A 19,640-nucleotide genomic window follows, 5' to 3' on the forward strand; every position below is an offset into this window, starting at 1 on the left:
CACCCAGGATGAGCATGTTGGCCACAGAGTGTCAAGATAATACATTTGATTTGAAATAAACAAGAACAAAATAAGTGATAAGGAGGATTGTCGAAAGACCTGGGTAAATGGGTAGATCGGCAGCCACTCTTTGAAAACGGTAATTTAACCAACATTGCCAATTCCAAAGGGAGTGAGTGCCAAAGGGTGGGGGCCTCCACCCAGAAAAGGTCTGTCCCCATAAGTTTGCAACCTGGTGTGAGGGATGGTGAGCCATACGGGGTCAGAGGAAAGGATGCTCCTGTAACTGCTCAGGAGCTCTGTTGGAGTACCGAAGACCCCCCCCCTCCCCAACAGCTGCATGGGGCCATCCACATGTCCCTGGAAGTCAACATCCACTAGCTCTCCCAGAGAGCTACCTGAGGCGAATGAGGCAAGGCTCCGGTCTCTTGATGGAGAACAGGAGTGGCGTCCCCAGAGGTTTCACAAGGGGTCATTGCGGAGTCGCTCACGTGCAAAATAAATGTTCTAAACATCTTGTAATACATAATGCTCTATTTCAAGATAAATTCCGTTGTCTGAAGGCAGTAGGGGTTTGACGAACAATTTAGAATCGATAGATAATATAGGCTATGACGAGCTATTTGCTCTACACGGTTATGAATTAGCCAATGCAGATCATGAGATTTAAGACTTGTTTGTGTCTCAGTTCACTTGTCATCACGTGATAGCCTTTAATAATGCTTGATGAAGTCATTTGTGAATGGGAGAGAATAACAATATAATATATTACCACACTCAAATAATATTTATCAAGCTAATGCTTGATGGATGTAGATGGAGATGTCCTGTTTTTCACCCCACATTTGGTCTAATCCATTGGGTTTGTGTTGTCATGTGGGTCATGCAGAAGCCAATTCACTATTAAAATCACCACAGAAACTAACGCAATATGGAACGCATCATTCTACTTCTGAACGTCAGTGCTGCAAGCTCAATCGCATAATTGCCCAGTGCCCATGTCAAATCAAATTACCTTTATCAGACTTTTATCTCAAAGAAATCGATTATGTCGACAAATCGTACAAATCTTGTCATGCTTTTATGGTTTAACTTGGCTTATCTAACTTTTAAAGAAGGGTTATCATTTAAATTTACATTTAGAGCATTTGGCAGACACTTTTATCCCAAGCGACTTGAAATAAGTACATCTGTAATTAAGAAATAAGTACATGAATTAATCACACGATTGATGGTATAATGAATATAATGGACAGAGCATAAATATACTGTAGCAGAAGGTATTTTTAAATAATTTCCATGATTGTATTTATTTAATTGTTCATCTCATGTTCATTATTAGCAGCCACAGTGTTTTTATACATTCAGGTAAATAAAACAGTTTAAAAAAACAATAAGGTTTTCAATAGTTATACAGTAATTTGTTCAATATCTTTGATGTCCCAGACAAAGGACACAGGGAACTCCTTCATCTCCTTCTGGAAGATTTGGTCAAATATTTCATTCTGATTGACTGTGAAATGGTTCTTCCAGTCGCCAATCGTACCTATTTATTACAAAAAGGAGACAAAGAGAAGAGAAGAGAACATAAGTGCATTCCTTAGGGATAAGCGTGATTCACGCTTCCCACTCTTGTGTATACACAAACATGGCATTTACTGACGCATGAATGAGAAAGTAAAACTGGGCCCAGCCCTTCTGTTTGGTTCTTCTTTCAAGGCAAAATATAAGTGTGAGGCATGTAAACCAGGCATAAGATGATCACATAGCTCCGTGGCATGCACCACCAACACACAAAGTCCCCAGCACAGTGTGTATAGTACGTTGCTTGTGACACTTTGGTTGCAAGGAGAAAAGAATTGGGTAACAATAAAAAGGCTGAAGATTCACATATACACCTCAAGTGAAATTGGCTTAGGAACATTTTTGAGCATTTAGCGTCTGATGGCGGACAAGCTCAAATTTCGGTGGCCAGGATGATTCCCTTCTTTTGTTTAATATTGTTTTCAACAAATCGTGGTTGGCTGTTAAGCTGCCTAACCCTAAAATGACATAGAGCCAATGCTGCGTCCTTTACCTTTCCTCATGAACTTTCCGTTGTGATGGTTGAGCAGATCATCGGGGACCATCTCATAGTTGGCCTGGGGGATCACCCTCATGTTCTTGAAGGTACTGTGCTTGACCACTTCAGTCAGCTGTGCATCTGTCAGGTTTTTGCCCAGGAACGAGGAGATCCTCTTTACCGATGATCGAAGGTCCTGTTATAGATCGGAACACATCGGCGAGCGCAAACAATGAGTTTCACATGCAGTTCATGACATTTATTTTCCTAATTTTAAAAGTTCACAATCATGAAAAGATAAAGTTCCTACTTGAATCATTTCTTCGTAGGTGATGAAGAGGAATTGCATGTTGTCTTGGTGAGCGTACCAGGACTTTGTGTGCTCAAACCAACTGTTTCCATACACTGCAATTTAAATTAAATAGAATAAAATGCAGGCTCAGTAGAAAATCCTTTATACGGTAAACCTGCAAGTAGTATGTTTAAACTGTAGCACAGGCATAAACAGGCATACAATGTTCTTACCGTCTCCTCTAATAAACTTCTCGAAGAAGTGATTGAAATCCTTTGGTGTCTCTAGCATGGTGGCAAATTTATGAAAGTGGAAGTAGGACACAAGAACATCTTTTGGATTCCTAGCAACATAGATCACCTTAGAGAGAGAGAGAGAGAGAGAGAGAGAGAGAGAGAGAGAGAGAGAGAGAGAGAGAGAGAGAGAGAGAGAGAGAGAGAGAGAGAGAGAGAGAGAGAGAGAGAGAGAGAGAGAGAGAGAGAGAGAGAGAGAGAGAGATTATCATGTGACGGATTCCCTTCATTAATTGCTGTTTTACAAGTAAACAATAATAGACAAGCTATCAAATTACAGTCAGCTGACCTTCCCCTTCTTCTGACTAAGAGCGTGGGGCATCAAGTGGTATGGCAGATGGGTGACGCGCAGCCTCGGGCTTGGTGCCTCCACAAATTCCTTCCCTTTGCCCTGGAGTTCGATCCAGGGGACCTGGTCGGAGTTGAGCTCTTCAGAGGTTAGGTCCCCTTTGGCTTCTATGAGCCGAAGAATCTGTTGCATCCAGATGGTCCCTGGAAATCAGAACAGCTACATCAGGCCCGGCAATTTGCATTATTCAACATCCAGCTTCATCCTTTAAACAACATTTCAGAATACCACATCGCTATGAGACGTTGAAACACCCGTTATGTGTGGACACTATGTGGAGTTGTCCCTGAGCAAAAGGCAGTACCCTTAGTACAGCCACCTTTTTCATTGTAGCAATAAACTTTGAAACAATCTTCTTGACCAAAAGTCATGGCTGCACTGAAAATGTTTCATATGACAGGATTGAGTGAATCGCTAGGAGATTCCACTTTGGGACTGTGCCCTTGTAATACAGGATAAAGCTTTTTAAATTACACTTCACCATGATCATTATTACATTGGATAATTTCAAAATAAAGAAATTAATTTAGTAGTAGTTTAGCAGTTCCATATTTATATGAAAACATAACCATACACCAGGTTTATAACAATATTATACTCAAAACTCAAACACATAAATATTTCATAGTGTTTCTACATCAGTTTATGCATAAACTACAAAATTAAGTCAAGCATGCCTGTAAACAAATCATGCAAGAGGTAAGACTACCTATAAATTATTTCTGGCCTGTTAATACCTAATACTTTTGAATGCATGCAACCCAACCTAAACGACAGAATAAGTTGTTTGTATAGGTCATCCTAAGCAAGCCATATGAATGCTTAAGTCCCCTATTGTCTTTAAGAAGAAACATTAATAAATCACATATGTCAAGGTTCTGTTCTCCAAAACAAAGTGGAGGACAATAGTTATATTCTCATTAGAAAAAGCAACATTTTAAAAATAGTTTGGGCATTTAATGTGCTTTTGTAAAGTTTCTAGTCAGAAATGTAATATGCTTAGTTTGTACCAAATGCAATGTTTTTCCATGGTGATTGATATATAGGCGCTTCCATCCCTGAATCCATGCAGCTTGACTGTTGTTTGATTCATTGACTGTGCATTGTGTAATGTTATCCATCTGAGCTGCTATGTTATGCATTGTTTTATGTTGACGGATAAACCACTTACTGATGATGTTCTTTAAAAAAAAACGTTCAAGTGACCCATGGATGTCTTTTTTATTCTTCATTTATTCTTTGACTTTTGGACAGACTTTGCCGATGTGTTTTTGTGGAGCCAACCTGGCGTTTATGTCTGCTTTGCTTCCGCCAAAAAGCTTAATTCTATACATGCATTATGTTTGTACAAGTTAATAATGACAAATTAATCCCGCTTTATAGTTATTTGAAGTGTTAAATGCTTCAATAAAGTAAAACGAAGACAAAAAATAGGAAGAGGAAAATGATCAACATTGGGGTCGTAGACATACAATAAGTAGGAAGCACTGGCGAAAAACACACTTAATTAGGAGGTGACCCAGGGGTCAAGGACACTTGGGAGTGAGCAAGGGACCTGGGGTCTGTTTAATATGAATAGGGGGCCTCAAGGACCTCCAGCCCTACAGGAAGTAACCAGTGCCGCGTTTTCACTGCAGGGTGCGGTACGGTTCGGTTTCGCCTCAGTCCGGTAGGGAGGGGGCGGTATACCCCAGCTCAGTTCCGACTTCCGAGGTTGCGTTTCCACCGCCGACAGTACCCTTTATGGTAGGCCGGATGTCGATCGCCGCGGCAGCTACGTAAACATCGTAAACAACGTCTTCCTCCCCAAGAATGCAGAGGAACGTCTCCACCTCCTTGTTCGCCCAAGCAAGCGTTTTACGCGACATGTTCATTGTAAGGAATAATACCTCGAGGCTACTGTTAGTTTGTTTTATCCCCACGTCGCCCGGAAGTGACGGTTCTGTCTACCAATCAACGGAGGGGGTGTGTAGCTCGAATTTTCCAGCACCCTTTCAGGCGTCTCAGTACCCCAACGGAGGAGTACTGAAGACAAGGGCAAAACGAGTACGGCTCAGTCCGGGTCACGCCCACTTTTGGCGGTGGAAACGCAATCCGTACCGCACCTTTGCGAACCGAACCGTACCGCACCCTGCAGTGGAAACGCGCCATAATAGCCTCAGATATTGCTCCAATTTGTGACATCTCACCTTGTGGCCAACTTCTGTGATTCTGATCATCTTCCCAGACCTACACCCCACCAACCTAAACCTGCATATCTGTAAATCAGACCTTAATCTCATAAACAAAAAAGTGATTAGTAAAATGCACAAGTGCAAAAATCACCGAACCTTGGCCCTCCATTAGATAGGCTTTATAGGAATTGTTTGCAATGTACTTTATTTCCAATGTGTTTTAATGGCAAATTTGATGATTTGTGAATCCCTTTCGGCTAGAGCCCTATAATATAATTTGTTGAGGCTCTTTTTCACATAAAAGAGACCCCATGTCTCAAGCTGTCCTTGCCCCCTAGGTCACCCAATTACAGAACTACCTGTAGGGCTAGATTTAGAGTAGCCTATATTATCTACTAATTTTAGTAAACCTTAATGCCCAGATTCATAGGAATTCTATCAAAATGCATTTTAATGATGAAACTGTCTTAAGATACAGGGCTCTCAAGCCTCACGCATTCGGCTTGAGACACACGCAATTCAACCCATGCACACGCTCAAACGCCTCACTTCGTATTTCTCACGCAGAGAAATGACCAGAATAGATCCCATCAATTTGGGCCGCTTTTTAACAGTAGAACAGGCAAGAATCAAATGGGCTTCGCGTAAGTAGGGTAACGTCCGGTTTGACTTACTTAGTTACCGCCATGTTTTGTATTTACTTTTTTAACCATTATTGTTTTATAGGGACAAACATTAACAAATTGCTCATTGATACAGTTCTATCTATTGAACATAAAGAAACACTTGGTCATACTTTACACACTTTACCACAGCATTGGCCTACTGAATGCCACAGATATATTTTAAGCATTGGACTGAATGCCACATAAATATATAATTATGTTTTTGCACCGTTTAAAAGTTCAGGGAAAAGTATATGCCTGGTGTTGCTAAAACCAATAGCCTTTTGAGGCAGTGTTGTTTCTGAATATTAGTGTTAAGGGCCAATAATGCTTACTTTCGTACATTAGTCACCATGTCTGTGGACACATTTGTATGCAGTCACATGTTAATATACCCGCTGACAAAATCTCACTCTGAACTCAGTTCAAAACTTGAGAGCCCTGAAGATAGCATTCTTCAATGAGAATAAAACAAAGGTCATCCATTTAGTTTTGGCAAGACGTTGGGCCTATTGCTGTATCTTCAAACAGGGGATATAGGGGCTACAACGTTTCGGAAGACCTACACAAACAAACAATTTTTGTAGTTTAGGTTGGCGACACGCTGCATCACACCGAACCCAAGAACAGGCTGCCCAATCGTTCTAACGAAACCGAGTGCATTGATGAATAGGCTTACGTATAAAGAAGGCCTACGATCTACGGTCTATATATTTTAGGTACTAACTCCGCCCCACGACGTTCCTGGTTTACGATCCAGGCTCCGTGCCCTCTCCCCCCAGAGATTCTGCTATAACATAGTAGGACTGCTGGATCCCACATTACTAGGGCCCAAGCAACTCTCAATAACAATAGGCTGAAGATTGTTGTGTGGGAAAGTGCCAAACATAAGACTACTGATAAACATTCCTATGCTTATCTGCCTAGCCTGAAGACACAATTTGTCTGTGGTTAGATCAGTCAACACCCTCTTGGATTATAGCGATCACTAGCAATCCTTGGCTAGCTACCAGTCTTGGTTCATCCTACATCGATGCTGTTGGGTTAGATATGTTCGGAACAGCGTACCTTTGACACTGTGAAACAGTGGGCTGTAGCTTCACGTCCTAAATATGCTGCCAGTGCCAGCCAAAAAGCAGGTGGCCAGACAAGGTTAATCTAGGTTGAGCCATGTGCTTCCTACATTATCACTGATGGCTGCTACTATTGTTTGTGTTAGTTGTATTGCTTAGTTCGATTAGTAGGCCTACAAGGTTCAAGTGTCTATCCTGTTTAAGGGCGATTAAGTCATATTGTAATTACCTATGTAATTAAACCTTTTCATAAAAAACCCGGATATGTTGTAACATTTTCTGGATGACATAAAAGCCTTCCAATGCTATAAAAAACGCTGAGTTGTAATCACTCCACACTCATTGAGTGATAATCTAACAAGAAAATACTACGACCAGACCTGTCTTGTCCTTACATCGGTGTAGGCAGTTTATTTTAGAAGCCGTTTTTCATTTGTTTAGGTTATTTTTAAATCCCGACAGCAATTAATAAATCAAAAGCTTTGACAAACGTTTGGATCACCAAAAAAAAATTAAAAAAAGTGTAAATGGCCACTACAATCATTGTAGTGGATGTGTGCCTGTCTCTGGCTGCATGTGATTTTCTTTCTGCTGTGACCCGTCTACGGCATAGACGGCACTCTAGTAGTCTAGTCTTACCGGTCCCGTACCCACCATACCCCGCGGCTCAGCTACGGGACGGCCCCGTGGGCAATGTGCAAGGAACGATCCGCGCTCTGAAGTCCACCGATAGGCCTACTCCCGACAAAGGGACAAGCCAATATTTCATCGTTCGGAAGTGTGTCATAACTCATTGCATAGCCTACTACTGTAGGCATGGGCTTACACACTTTTACTAATCGTGTGCAGAGTAGGCCTTTATATAAATTGCAAGTAGCCTAGTTAATTGTGGAGACATCACGTTCAGTTGAATAAACAATAGCGAGTACACTTTTTACATCCTAGTTCGCGTTGGATGTAACGTTGTCCGTTGCCATTGTTTAAAGTTGAAACCAAAGAGTGGGTATGCAGCCGTAGGCGGAGTAATCTCGGAGCTCGCCCTGCTATGCCCCAGGTTTTCGTCAATGTAGCGTCACAGCCAAGAGTCACCATGGTAATAGAACTGAGAGTAGTGTGATCTTGGTTTGTGAAACCGAAAATGATATGTCAAGTCTAAATTCTGACTTGACATATCCAGTTATCCTGCAAATCCTGGAAGCTTCTTGAAACAACAGGGCCCTGGTCCAGGCAGGCACCCCCAACTCGGGCTGAACCTGCTCGGCAAAAGACTGGATGGCTTGGCCTATCCCCAAGATATCCCAGCTACTTTTAGAGATAGCACCATTGAGGGTGCGTCTCTGTATGACAGAGCAGTCCACTCCAATAATTGTCCGTTCCAATCCAGCCTCCATATGCGTACTCATGTCCCACGGTGCCAGAGCGAAGCTTGGCATGGCACCAGGGACGCGAGTTTGCCATGGCGCTACTTGGCAGGCGTGGAGTTTCTCACCCCGGGGCATCCGGGTAGGGTATGATGCTTTGCATAAAGCCTCTTTAATTTTCTTTTAATTTTAATTTTACAGATCCTTAGTGATCAACAGTAGGCCTACTTGCTTTAACATAAACGAATTGTCAATTTGACCCCCCCCCCACACACACACACACACACACACGCACCGCACACACCTTTGCCCCTCTTGAAGAGGAAAGGCAGCTAGTAAACACGATCGTCCCTTCAGCAACCATCCTCATGTCCTCACCTGACTTTGGATACGTGACGACGAACACATCGGAATCTCGGACTTCGTAATTGCATATCGCGTCCACCTCAGCTGGATCATGGGTCCCGCTGATGAGGTTGAAGCCTTTGTGTGACACGAAGTTATACTTGAAATCACTAGAGGAAGCCATTTAAGCTGAAAGAGAGTTGCAAAAACACATCAACTAGAGTTTATGTTCGCGTAATGCAGGGTAGTTTAGAAAATAGGTATTTTGTAATGTATTTAATTTGCCGAAGTAATAGGACTACATAACCAATTGAACGATAGAATGCGCGAAAAGATCCCAGATAAAAGTTGCCATTTGCAATTGCAATGATTTACCTGTCGCGTAGGTCGATCAACTCCTGTTCAATATTGGGGTAATAACGACATTGGTCCCTTTTTATTGCCAATGCTTTGCTACACGACATCTAGAAACGCCTCATGAGTCCACATTCATTGGTATAAATATGGACCCACCTCTTGCGGACAGACGCGCACTAGACCATACGCAGTGTGCTTTTACGCACTCCAATAAAACCACACTGTAGCCTGGAGCCAAATTTCTCGGTACAGCCGAGTCATCATCTCAACATAAATAAAACTGTTCAGACCTTCCTACTTTCTATGCCAATCGAGTATTATTTTATGTTGCGTTGGAGATAGTTGTAGCCTACATTGTATAATGGGTGGGTCTGGTATCTTGAACCGATGCATGCTGCCAACAAGGAATATAATGGCATTGGTTAATTTGTCTCTGACTGATAGCGTTTTCGGCGGGTTTTATATCTATTTTATTATTTAACATTAATTTGAGGACAATTCGTGCGATAAGTAAAGCTATGGTATAAAGTGTTGATATTGAATATGCTTTATTGTATTACCGCGTTTCAGTGTTTGTTTTTATACTGTTTAATTCGACTGAAAAGTATTCCATATATATTTATTTATTTATTTACCACAATTTCAACAGTAACAATTTAGCTTACTTTACTCTAATGTCCAGTTGAATACTCAAATTACAGTCAAGAACGCAATCACTACACACATCTGTAAAAGAAAAAATATAGAATTTATTCAATTATAAAACAGGAAATGAGCAAATCACAATAAAAACGTCTCAAAATCTGAATCGTGTTGTCAAGGAATCCGGGCCACCCGCAATGTTGCTGAGCTCCGAATACAAACCTAGAAACAAACAAAGAAACCAAAACAATGTTTAAACAGATGACTAACACACTAAAGTCCTATTCCTCACACAAGTCATCAGATGAATTTTCCCTAATTTTTATCAAACACACAAGTACATTCAATACGTGGGCTTTTCCATGTCCTTGTCCGGAATGTCCTTCGTTTGACTAAACAAGGTTTAGTCAAACGAAGGACATACTAAATACAGTTTTCTAAATATTTGGTTATACGAAGGACATGGCGCTGCATTACTGTCTTCTGCGGCCAATCAAGTCGCACGCTAGCTGTAGCCTATTTGCGGCGTACGCATCACCTATCTGTCATTGTTGGCACGATAGTTATGGAGTCAGTTTCCTGCCATAATTCAAACCTGAAAAAAAAAGTTTCAAAGGCTTGTAAGTCTGGGTTTGAAAACTCAACACCTTGTAATAAAGGTTTTGCAACACTGAAAAAAGAGATTATAACCTGAAACAAAAAAATAAAACTAAAATTCAAACATCTGTAAACATGATTGTGTGTTCTATTTTATCTTCATCATTTTCACCAACACATTTTCAAAGTTCAAACAATTTCACCACCGCATTTGCAGAGTTTCAAATCTGGCACTGTTCTAACGGTGTATTTCATTGTTGCCCGGTTTTGAAACCTTGTAAATGGGATTCTGCAAACAGGTGTTCATACATTGAGAAATACGTTTTGAAAGGTTGAATATTTAGTTTTAAAAACTTGTAAAGGTGTACGTTTACGACATTGCAACGTATTTTTTCAGAACTGACTTTTCAGCACTGACTTTTCAGAGATTTGAGCGCAAGCTTTGAGTCACGTGAATATTGGCAGTGTTCTGACGCCACTCGTTTTGAAACTCCTGACAGTCGAATCTGAAAACGTTCCTGGGGGCGGGACCATTTAGCTCTAAACCTATTGGTTGCTCTCGGCTGACGTACATTCCAATCACATGTGCCGTTCACCGGGCTGTTCGTGATTGACAGTGCTCTGCCGATGACACGAATAACAACGGGTTGATTTCGCGGTTGATTTTGATTTCCATTTTCTGGAACCAGAGTCTCATCTCCATAGGACGCGACTAGCAAGGACGCGTCCTAGCAAGGCTGCAGCCTTCACTTTGGGAAACAGCCATGGCTCCAGAAAATGGAAATCAAAATCAACCGCGAAAGTCGCTTGTTATTTGTGTCATCGGCAGAGCACTGTCAATCACGCACAGCCCGGTGAACGGCACATGTGATTGGAATGTACGTCAGCCGAGAGCAACCAATAGGTTTAGAGCTAAATGGTCCCGCCCCCAGGAACGTTTTCAGATTCGACTGTCAGGAATTTCAAAACGAGTGGCGTCAGAACACTGCCAATATTCACGTGACTCAAAGCTTGCGCCTGTGTGGTCAAATCTCTGAAAAGTCGGTGCTGAAAAGTCAGTTCTGAAAAAATACGTTGTAATGTCGTTAACGTACACCTTTACAAGTTTTTAAAACTAAATATTCAACCTTTCAAAACGTATTTCTCAATGTATGAACACCTTTTTGCAGAATCCCATTTACAAGGTTTCAAAACGGGGCAACAATGAAATACACTGTTAGAACAGTGCCAGATTTGAAACTCTGCAAATGCGCTGGTGAAATTGTTTGAACTTTGAAAATGTGTTGGTGAAAATGATGAAGAAGATAAAATAGAACACACAATCATGTTTACAGATGTTTGAATTTTAGTTTTAGTTTTTTTCAGGTTATAATCTCTTTTTTCAGTGTTGCAAAACCTTTATTACAAGGTGTTGAGTTTTCAAACCCAGACTTACAAGCCTTTGAAACTTTTTTTTTCAGGTTTGAATTATGGCAGGAAACTGACTCCATAGATAGTCAGTGATGCATACTTTCTTACGTCGACGACGAGACACTTGGCTATCTCTTTGCATCGGTACTACGACACGCTGTTGAGCGAGATATAGCGATCAAACCAAAATTTGATCGCAACTAAATTAAAGGAGACATATACCACCAGGTGTGAGTGTGATTAGACAGCACAGATCTAGGTGGACACGTCCAATAGTGATGCCATATGGGGCAGATTTTCGAAATGGCTTGTAAGGCTAATCACACTCACACCCGGTGGCATAATATGTCTCCTTCAAAGGGGACCTATTATGCTGATAGTCATGTTTAACCATGGACAAAAAACGATGTCGATTTTCGGGAGACTCTTCCTCTCATCTGTGCGCTTTCAGCCTTCTCTGACAACGCTCGGTTTCGTCCTTCTCCGCCCCCTTGCCCCCCTCCTGCCAACCCAACTCCGTTGTGATTGGTTATCTTCCTTGAAGCGCACGCGCGGGCAGATTTGACCAGGCATATGGGGGCGCGGCAGGAGTGCCTCTACGTAGATGATTTCCCGGAAATGTGAACAAGTGAATCGCAAACGTTGTCCCGAGTGTTTAGCGCTCTGCACAGCCAACCCAGACTGTCAGCAGGGAATACGTCGAAATGCATGTACGTCATTATTTGACACTTTAGTATGGTTAAACATGAATATCAAATCATTATAACAACGTTTATAGGTTATAAAAGTCGAAAAAGCATAGGCACCCTTTAATGACTAATCAAAATGTGGCCATAATACGGCCAGATCGCTTTTAAAAAGAAAGGAATAAATAAAATAGGAATCAATACCTCCCATATAAACACAAAAATGCATTGCTAGCCCAAGTTTTGCTGACAAATTGTACCTGCATTTTTCTGGCCAGTAGTCCCTTGATATGGGTTAAGTCAATGGCAGAGGAATAATCATATTCAAGGGACACTTTTCATCCGAGCACGGCTAGGTGTCCCGTCGGGCTCATTTGGTCACAAAGGTTAGTTGGTCGAAACTACCCGTGGGAAAATGACACGGGCAGACGATGTGCACAAAAGGGGGGGGGGGGCACCCTTGAGGGATCCATACGCCTTCCTCCCGCTCACCTGTTTCTCCTCGGGGGACAAAACCTGGTCCACGCAGACCACCTGGTACTGTCTGTGCTTCATGTTGCTAGGGAACCGTCGGATGTGGCGCATGGCGGCAGAGAGGCCGTCGGCGCTCAGCACCTTCTTGGCGTTGGCCACGCCGCAGTCGGGGTCCAACACCAGGAGACACAGGCTGCCGTTCTTCCTCTCCTCGACGCCTACAATGCTGCGGCTGTGTCCTGGCGGGCAAGGAGGGCGCACCATGAGGGGAAGGGTGCAAAGCCCAAAGCACGCAGAACAGGGATAATCTGCTTATATTTGTGACGAAACCCAAGCAAAAGGATATAGAATCATATAGTTTACACTTCAAATGTACGTGGGCACCATGTCTGTTTTGGCCGAGGAAATTCGTAAACTTCATCTTGTGTGTCTGTTCCGACATCGCAGTGCGCTTTGGGCTTCACAGGAATCGCAACCGATGCTACAGCTAATTCTGAGAGTGGTGGCGTAACATTATAGGTGCGAGTTTTGTCACGCGAGAACATGAACCGCCTCAGCACAGATTCCATTCTACTACCCAAATGGAGGCGGGGGACAGGTACCTTGGTGCTGGAGGTAGAGGGGGGGCAGAGCGGTCTGGACCACCCTGGGGGGAAGCCTGCCGCCTCTGGAGGACTGGCTAAAGTACTGCTTCACCCACTCAAACATCCTGGGGTGGGTGTCGCCCGGTCCGCTGTGTTTATGGAAGTCTGTGATGCGGGCCCTGTGTGCACAGAACCCCAGAGTGTTCACCGTGTGGAACCGAGGGTATCTCTCTCTGCTTTGATTTGACCCATTAAAGACCTTTGTAAAACACAAAGGTCTTGCGTGTTTTTATATCAATAAAATCACGAGGCCCGGTCAACACCTGCAACAACAAAGGGACGTCGAGATGGACTTTAAATGCTTTGGTATCTGTTCAATTATATATATAAAAACGATGACAATTATGACCTGAAAGCAGTTTAAAACAAACGTCTTGCATGGGCCATTAACTGCGAGGAAACTTAATGACGCCTAAACACCAGCAGAAGCCTCAGCGTTATGTGCACCTCAGGCCCAGGGAGGTGAGGAGGGCGTAGATCTCCGTGGCCCCTATCCAGGCGCGCGTGCCCTGCAGCCGCTTGTTAAAATGGGAGGCACCCTGGGGGTCCAGCCCTTCCTTCCAGGCCCCCTCGATCATTCGCTGGAGCTGAGGGACGCTGGGGATTTCCCCCTCTGCAGACAAGAGAACAGGGATCAGGTTCGGCCGTGAGCGGTAATACAAACCAGCATAGGCTGTGGAAACACAAGCCAGACGCTGTCAGGGAACACATGTTTGTTTTTGAGCACTACAAAATTATACGCTTGTGTAATCATTATTCTGATTGAATTCTTGCAAGAGCTCGTAAACAGGACTGGTGCCATTTGTGAAAATTTGGGGAAGTAGTAACATATCCGTTTTGGACAACCGCCAAAGATCTTATGATTAAGAAGGGAGTGAGTGCCTATGTACGGACTGTGAGAAGCCCTCAAAGCAAAAGTAATGCAATATAACTGGATAACTGTAACCCTATGATTAAATGATCAAAGTTGCAGTCCAAACAATTCTGAGGTATCTTAAAAGGTGCAGTATGTAGAAGTAGGGGCGAAATAAGATCACGAACAGATGAGTGTGTTTGGCTGAGAAACCCATGGAGAGGTCATCCACTTCTTTAAGGCAAGGGTAGAATAGTACCTGTCAGGCGGTCGGCAAAAACCGGGATCCTCTGCAGGGCCGAGAGCAGCATCTGGAGGTTCCTGTAGCCACAGCCCCAGCCGTTGTCCCCCTCGGACGAGTTGTAGTGGTCCGTCTCGGCACTCAGCCAGATGTGAGCACAGCCTCGGGGGTCCCGCTGGTAGTACTCCCACAGCGCTCCCAGTGTGCCTGAACAATAGAGTGTGTGTGTGTGTGCATGTGTGTGTGTTTGTGTGTGACAGACAGACAGACAGACAGACAGACAGACAGACAGACAGACAGACGGACAGACGGACAGACAGACAGACGGACAGAGAGGATCATTTCCACTACAAGTGACCCCCAGGCTCCCTAAGCCGGGTCGCTCACATGGCCCTGAAGAGAGTGCAGGATGTGTTTACTGTTCCGGGTTCACCGTGCAGGCCATCGTTATACATTCACAACGACTGAACCGTCAGGCACATGGCTGGAACACTTCCTGGGATTATGGTGAGTGGATGATTCCCTGATGACTCATGTGCACTCGTATTGGGGCCGAAGGATGAGAGACATATGCATTAGCATTAAGGCACTGGCCTGACAACCCGGCTAGCTTCCTCTAGCAGGGCTGTTGAGTAATGCATCACATTATGGTGGCCAGCTCCTCTCTCTCTCCACCTCCCCTTCAAAATGTCACATCCATTGTTCAACGTGAAATTTGCTTTAGGTTCAAATGTCTCCGTTGCCGGCAGGCTTTAAAAGGGGTGTTATAAAGGACTGCTTGTATTCAAAACCAGTTAAATGTTTCCTTCATCAACGGGTCAATAATAATCTATTTCACAGCAGAGCTGGAGGCTACCACTATGGGAGTGTTATGCATGGTTGATGTCTGCTGATGAAGTTAAGTACTCCCTTTTATTGTCACACTATTGGTAAAGGTTATGACTGCCTAATTAAACCCTCATACCCCTTCGGCATGACACACACACACAAAATAAATTGTACCCTGTGTTCTGGTGGTGCCGTCGTCAAGGCCAGAGGCAAGATCCTCCATCACCTTTGCCCTCTTGCTGTGGTATTCTGCTGGGGCCATGAGGCCCTGGGCCACCGCCTTCTCCATCCGTCTCTCCAGCTGCCTCCGGTAGCCCCCTCCGCCGTCCAGCCCAAACTGCTCCTGTGCACATCATAAGGTCAGAGTCCCACACTGGCAGGCTGTTGTCTCAGCCACACGGAAGCACATGACTCTCGGGAGTGAGCGGTGCTCACGAGCACGCGCCCTGACAACCCCAATCACATGTGCACACAGACAGGCCAACCTCTTCCTTGTTCCTCAGGATATTCGGGAGCACAAAACCCCATGATAGGGTTCAGGCAGCATGTGACCATGTGCCCATCGCTACCTCTGTACAATTATGAGGAAAGGGTTGGAGTTGGGGGGGCCAGCTCCAAAACATTGCAAGGTGGTTGGTGGTTGGTGGCGGTGGTGGTGATGTTGTTTGCCAGCTTTGGCGGTGGTGGTTTGTGCGGCAGTGGTGGTGGGTGGAGTGGCCGTTGCGGTGGTGTACCTTCAATTTTTTGAACTCCACTGCCTCCAGCTGGGCCTCCTCCTTCCGCCTCCTCTGGTCCTCCTCCGCCTGGAGCTTGCGAGCCAGGCGGAGGTCGGCACCAGGACTCACTGGAGCCAACGCTAGAGATAGAAAATCTCTTGTTTAAAAACAAACAGGACTTGGGTGCATTCAACTGTACCACGCCACCGATAACATGGAACAGAGATTCACTTGGAAATCAAATCATTAAAGAAGGTAGCATGAAGCAATTAACATCGTACCAGAGCTGTCTCTCGTAAGTTCAACGAAATGCTCTTCCACATGCTCGTGCAGAGAGGGGGTGTCATCACAGACTACGGAGCAAACAGGGCACAAGAAGCGGGTTCCCTCTCCTGTAAAGCGTTACAAAAAGGCAAAGAAATACAATTTTTGTGAGTTTTTTTTTTTTTTGTGAGTTGTGCAGTCTTATCTGTCACATCTCTGACCTCATTGTAATACATTCACGGGAAGAAGGTCCTGTGGTGGTGCATTTAAAATTGGTCACGCAAGTCTATATATTTTTTTTCAGTGTAATGCAAGTATCTTCATTGTGAATATAGCATGGAAAGTAAAGCATTAGTGAAGGAAGCACAAGGACATTAGACATGCTATGTCCCTCAAGGGGGAATGAGCATATTTAACTTAACTAAAGTATATTCTTTGAGCCAAACTGTATAAAATATATAGTGGGGCATGTGGAAAAGTTTAGTTGTTTATCTGATTTTCGGTCCTCTTTCTTGGCAATCCCGAGACAGACGACAAAAAATAAACCACCTGAGTGTGCTCTGATTTTAAAAGATACATATGGGTCTGTTTCAATGCCTATGTCACCCAATACACCCGCAGAGGCAGGAGGAAGGTTGGGCTATGTACGATGAAGTTCATTTCTTCTATTCAATAATGACCCAGCCCGAGAGTTGAGGATGGGTGGTAGTGATTTGGGAAGCCCAAGAGGCGGACCTCTGTCCTAAAGCTGGTGGGACTGGAGGAAAAAAGACTTGCAAAGGAGATCCGGTGTGGCTATAAGCATGAGTTACTATTAAAAACTCAAGTAAACATACAGCTTTCATACACATTTGTATAAAAGAAATGCCTTACTTTTCCAAACTTCAGTTTAAGGTTCTCTTGAAGTGCTACTTTTACATGATCGCGATATTGATACAAGTGCACAGATGTCAATATTTCAATAATCCACGGGAATATTAATGCTTGACGATTATGGCAAAGGTATTGCAAAGATTTTGTAATTTTTTTCCGAAGACATGAATGCCAAGCCTAAACACCTTATCATTGATGCATTCCTCGGCCAACAGTCTACATCAATTCAAAGTGTTTGTTCATGGACTAATCATTAATTCCTCTATTCATAGATAATCATAAATTCAATTGATTGATTGGTTACACCAAAAATACACACATCATTTAAGATGAGACCCCCCCAACCATTGTTATTTTGGAATAGTACTGCATAATTGTGATATGAATAGACAACAGACAATAGACACATATTTTACCAAAGTCGATAAATGTACATACTACAGTGTTTCTGTAGTAGTTTTTTCTTTTTTCATACCAGTTAATCACTTGGTGGGATTTGTCTAGTTTAGTCTTTTTTTTAACTCAACTAATACTTCTACGACAGCAAGTGTGATCTGTCCTTAGGGGATAAAGGAGAACTCTGGCTTAGGAAGGCTCAAAGCAGAAGGCTACCTTTAGCGGAGTCCTCCACCTGCAGGTGAACCTCCACATGTTCCTGTAGTAAGGGGCTGGTGCTGCAGACCAGGGTGCACATGGGGCATGGAAACTGTCCGCCTGGACAATGAAGACAAAGATGCATCTGTGACATTGACCAAGAAGCCAAGCTGGTCTGCAAATAGTATCTACTTTTGGTTGGGGAAGTATACTGAGTTTGTTTGACTGTATAAAAAGGCCCTAAAGTGGCGTGAATATATTCCCACCTTGTGTTTTTCTCTCATCTCCACCACATCCCCGGGTGGTTGGACTGGAGTCAGGAGTGACGCAAGCACTCCCTGAGGTTGAAATCGGACCGCGGATTTTGTCGCTGGAAGTTCTCCCACCGAATGACGTTGCTGGGAATGCATTCCTCATCCACTTCGTTTCTGTTATCATAGTGGCTGAAAAGAAAATCTCTGCGTCAGTTGGGCCACACTGAGAATGAAAATTAAGTGTCCCAGCCCAGGCTCCCAACAATCAGTTTGAGCTTTGTTGTTGTTACCTTGTGTTCCCGAAGAGGGACACGAAGTGGGGTTGGAAGGAACATTATTGTCACGGTGAGGTTCTTGTGCTTGGACATGGTTCTCTGGATGTGCAGTGTTCATGTGGTAGGTGAGGTCGTCATAGGACACCCCCGATAAAGAACACAGTGGGCAGCTCATTTCGTCCTCCAAGTGGCTCAGAAGAAGGTGTGTCTTCATATCTTCTTCAAATAAGAGCTCCTCGCCACATATCACACAAGTCAGCATTGCTTCGGTAATGCGATGACACACCTAGGATTAAGGTCTTAAGGTGTGTTCCGGAGCTTACATGAAGGAATGAAATACAAACACAAAAGGCTAATGCGCTGTTACAATAACAATCATGTTGTGACCAGAATCAGCAGGCAATATCTGCTTTGTTAACGTTGTGAGTCCTGAACGGAACAGGCCGTGACTCTTTCAGAAGAATTGACTTACTGATAAAACAGTTAACTTCGTTGACGTCGTTCCAAAAATAACATTAGTCTCCCTTTTCCCAAATCTTTCGATTTCAGAGCCTGGTAACGTTCTTCTTCTTTGACTTTTCCTGGGCAGTCTAGACACATTCGATGTACAACTGCCTCCTACTGTCGACTAAAATAACGCAACTCTTAGTGCGGTGATAATATAATATTTGAGTTATATGCCCCCAAGTAAATATCACACACTTCACATTCTGACATCCAGCTTTATTTTCCTAGGATACTGAAAGACATTGCATATACTTTCTGATTTGATTTGGTCCCAGGAGATAAAAGGTGACAGCCACACTTTCCCCTAATGCCTTACACATGTCTTTCTTAATTTGTATATATCTCCTGCATTTAAATAACATGTGTTTGACCATTCCTGATTCCCCACATACTTCTGACATACCATCCAGATGTTTCCCTAGATGCAGCGCCACTCCTAAAACCCATTCTAGCATACAATACAATTAGCATAGCCCATTTCAAAACAAAGTAACAAAGTGCTTTGGAGAACCCCCCCCCCCCGCCACACACACACACACACACACACACACACGCACACGCACACACACACACACACACACACACACACACACACACACAGTAAGGATAAAAACAACAAAAACATAATTTAAACTTCGAACATGACCTGATCAAAAGTAAATGTATAATAAAACAAGTGAATAAAAGTGATGAAAGGGGAAAAGAAACGTCCCTTATAATTTGGTTTTAAGAACTGATTATAAAAGAAGGCACAGAGCGTGCAAACCATGTTCCTCATCAAACACACACTTTTCTCCCCTCTACTTTCCCC

At 43.5% G+C, this 19,640-nt stretch overlaps 2 protein-coding genes across 4 annotated transcripts; both read right to left on the reverse strand.

The window, feature by feature from the left end:
- Positions 1–1,281: 1,281 nt before the first annotated feature.
- LOC115553475 (amine sulfotransferase) lies at positions 1,282–9,163 on the reverse strand. Its single transcript, XM_030369751.1, has 7 exons — positions 8,990–9,163; positions 8,648–8,803; positions 2,937–3,139; positions 2,588–2,714; positions 2,373–2,467; positions 2,078–2,258; positions 1,282–1,546 (listed from the first exon to the last, which is right to left on the reverse strand). Exons 2-7 carry the CDS (start codon positions 8,796–8,798, stop codon positions 1,410–1,412), a joined length of 894 nt encoding a protein of 297 aa, XP_030225611.1. The 5' UTR covers positions 8,799–8,803; positions 8,990–9,163; the 3' UTR covers positions 1,282–1,409.
- A 535-nt stretch (positions 9,164–9,698) lies between these two features.
- On the reverse strand, positions 9,699–18,926 carry zufsp (zinc finger containing ubiquitin peptidase 1). 3 transcript variants are annotated; one of them, XM_030369748.1, is made up of 12 exons: positions 18,795–18,926; positions 18,338–18,674; positions 18,060–18,236; positions 17,812–17,913; positions 16,344–16,454; positions 16,081–16,202; positions 15,521–15,689; positions 14,537–14,725; positions 13,872–14,037; positions 13,383–13,543; positions 12,799–13,019; positions 9,699–9,835 (listed from the first exon to the last, which is right to left on the reverse strand). In XM_030369748.1, exons 2-12 carry the CDS (start codon positions 18,582–18,584, stop codon positions 9,788–9,790), a joined length of 1,713 nt encoding a protein of 570 aa, XP_030225608.1. In that variant the 5' UTR covers positions 18,585–18,674; positions 18,795–18,926; the 3' UTR covers positions 9,699–9,787. The 3 variants fall into 3 exon arrangements, with proteins under 3 accessions (XP_030225608.1, XP_030225610.1, XP_030225609.1); XM_030369750.1 differs by having other exon boundaries at positions 18,338–18,608; positions 18,795–18,925; XM_030369749.1 differs by having other exon boundaries at positions 18,338–18,640; positions 18,795–18,925.
- Between the last annotated feature and the right edge of the window lie 714 nt (positions 18,927–19,640).

This window comes from Gadus morhua, chromosome 11 (assembly GCF_902167405.1).
Source record: "Gadus morhua chromosome 11, gadMor3.0, whole genome shotgun sequence".
Taxonomy (NCBI): Eukaryota; Metazoa; Chordata; class Actinopteri; order Gadiformes; family Gadidae; genus Gadus; species Gadus morhua.

Excerpts from the sequence above, each read along its gene's own strand:
- LOC115553475 (XM_030369751.1), bottom strand. The coding sequence starts at position 8,798 with ATGGCTTCCTCTAGTGATTTCAAGTATAACTTCGTGTCACACAAAGGC. Across the intron at positions 2,715-2,936 it reads TTAGTCAGAAGAAGGGGAAG|GTGATCTATGTTGCTAGGAA; the intron begins GTCAGCTGACTG and ends TCTCTCTCTAAG. Across the intron at positions 2,259-2,372 it reads CCTACGAAGAAATGATTCAA|GACCTTCGATCATCGGTAAA; the intron begins GTAGGAACTTTA and ends GATCTATAACAG.
- zufsp (XM_030369748.1), bottom strand. The coding sequence starts at position 18,584 with ATGCTGACTTGTGTGATATGTGGCGAGGAGCTCTTATTTGAAGAAGAT. Across the intron at positions 17,914-18,059 it reads AGATGAGAGAAAAACACAAG|GCGGACAGTTTCCATGCCCC; the intron begins GTGGGAATATAT and ends TTCATTGTCCAG. Across the intron at positions 13,544-13,871 it reads CTCACCTCCCTGGGCCTGAG|GGCCCGCATCACAGACTTCC; the intron begins GTGCACATAACG and ends CTGTGCACACAG.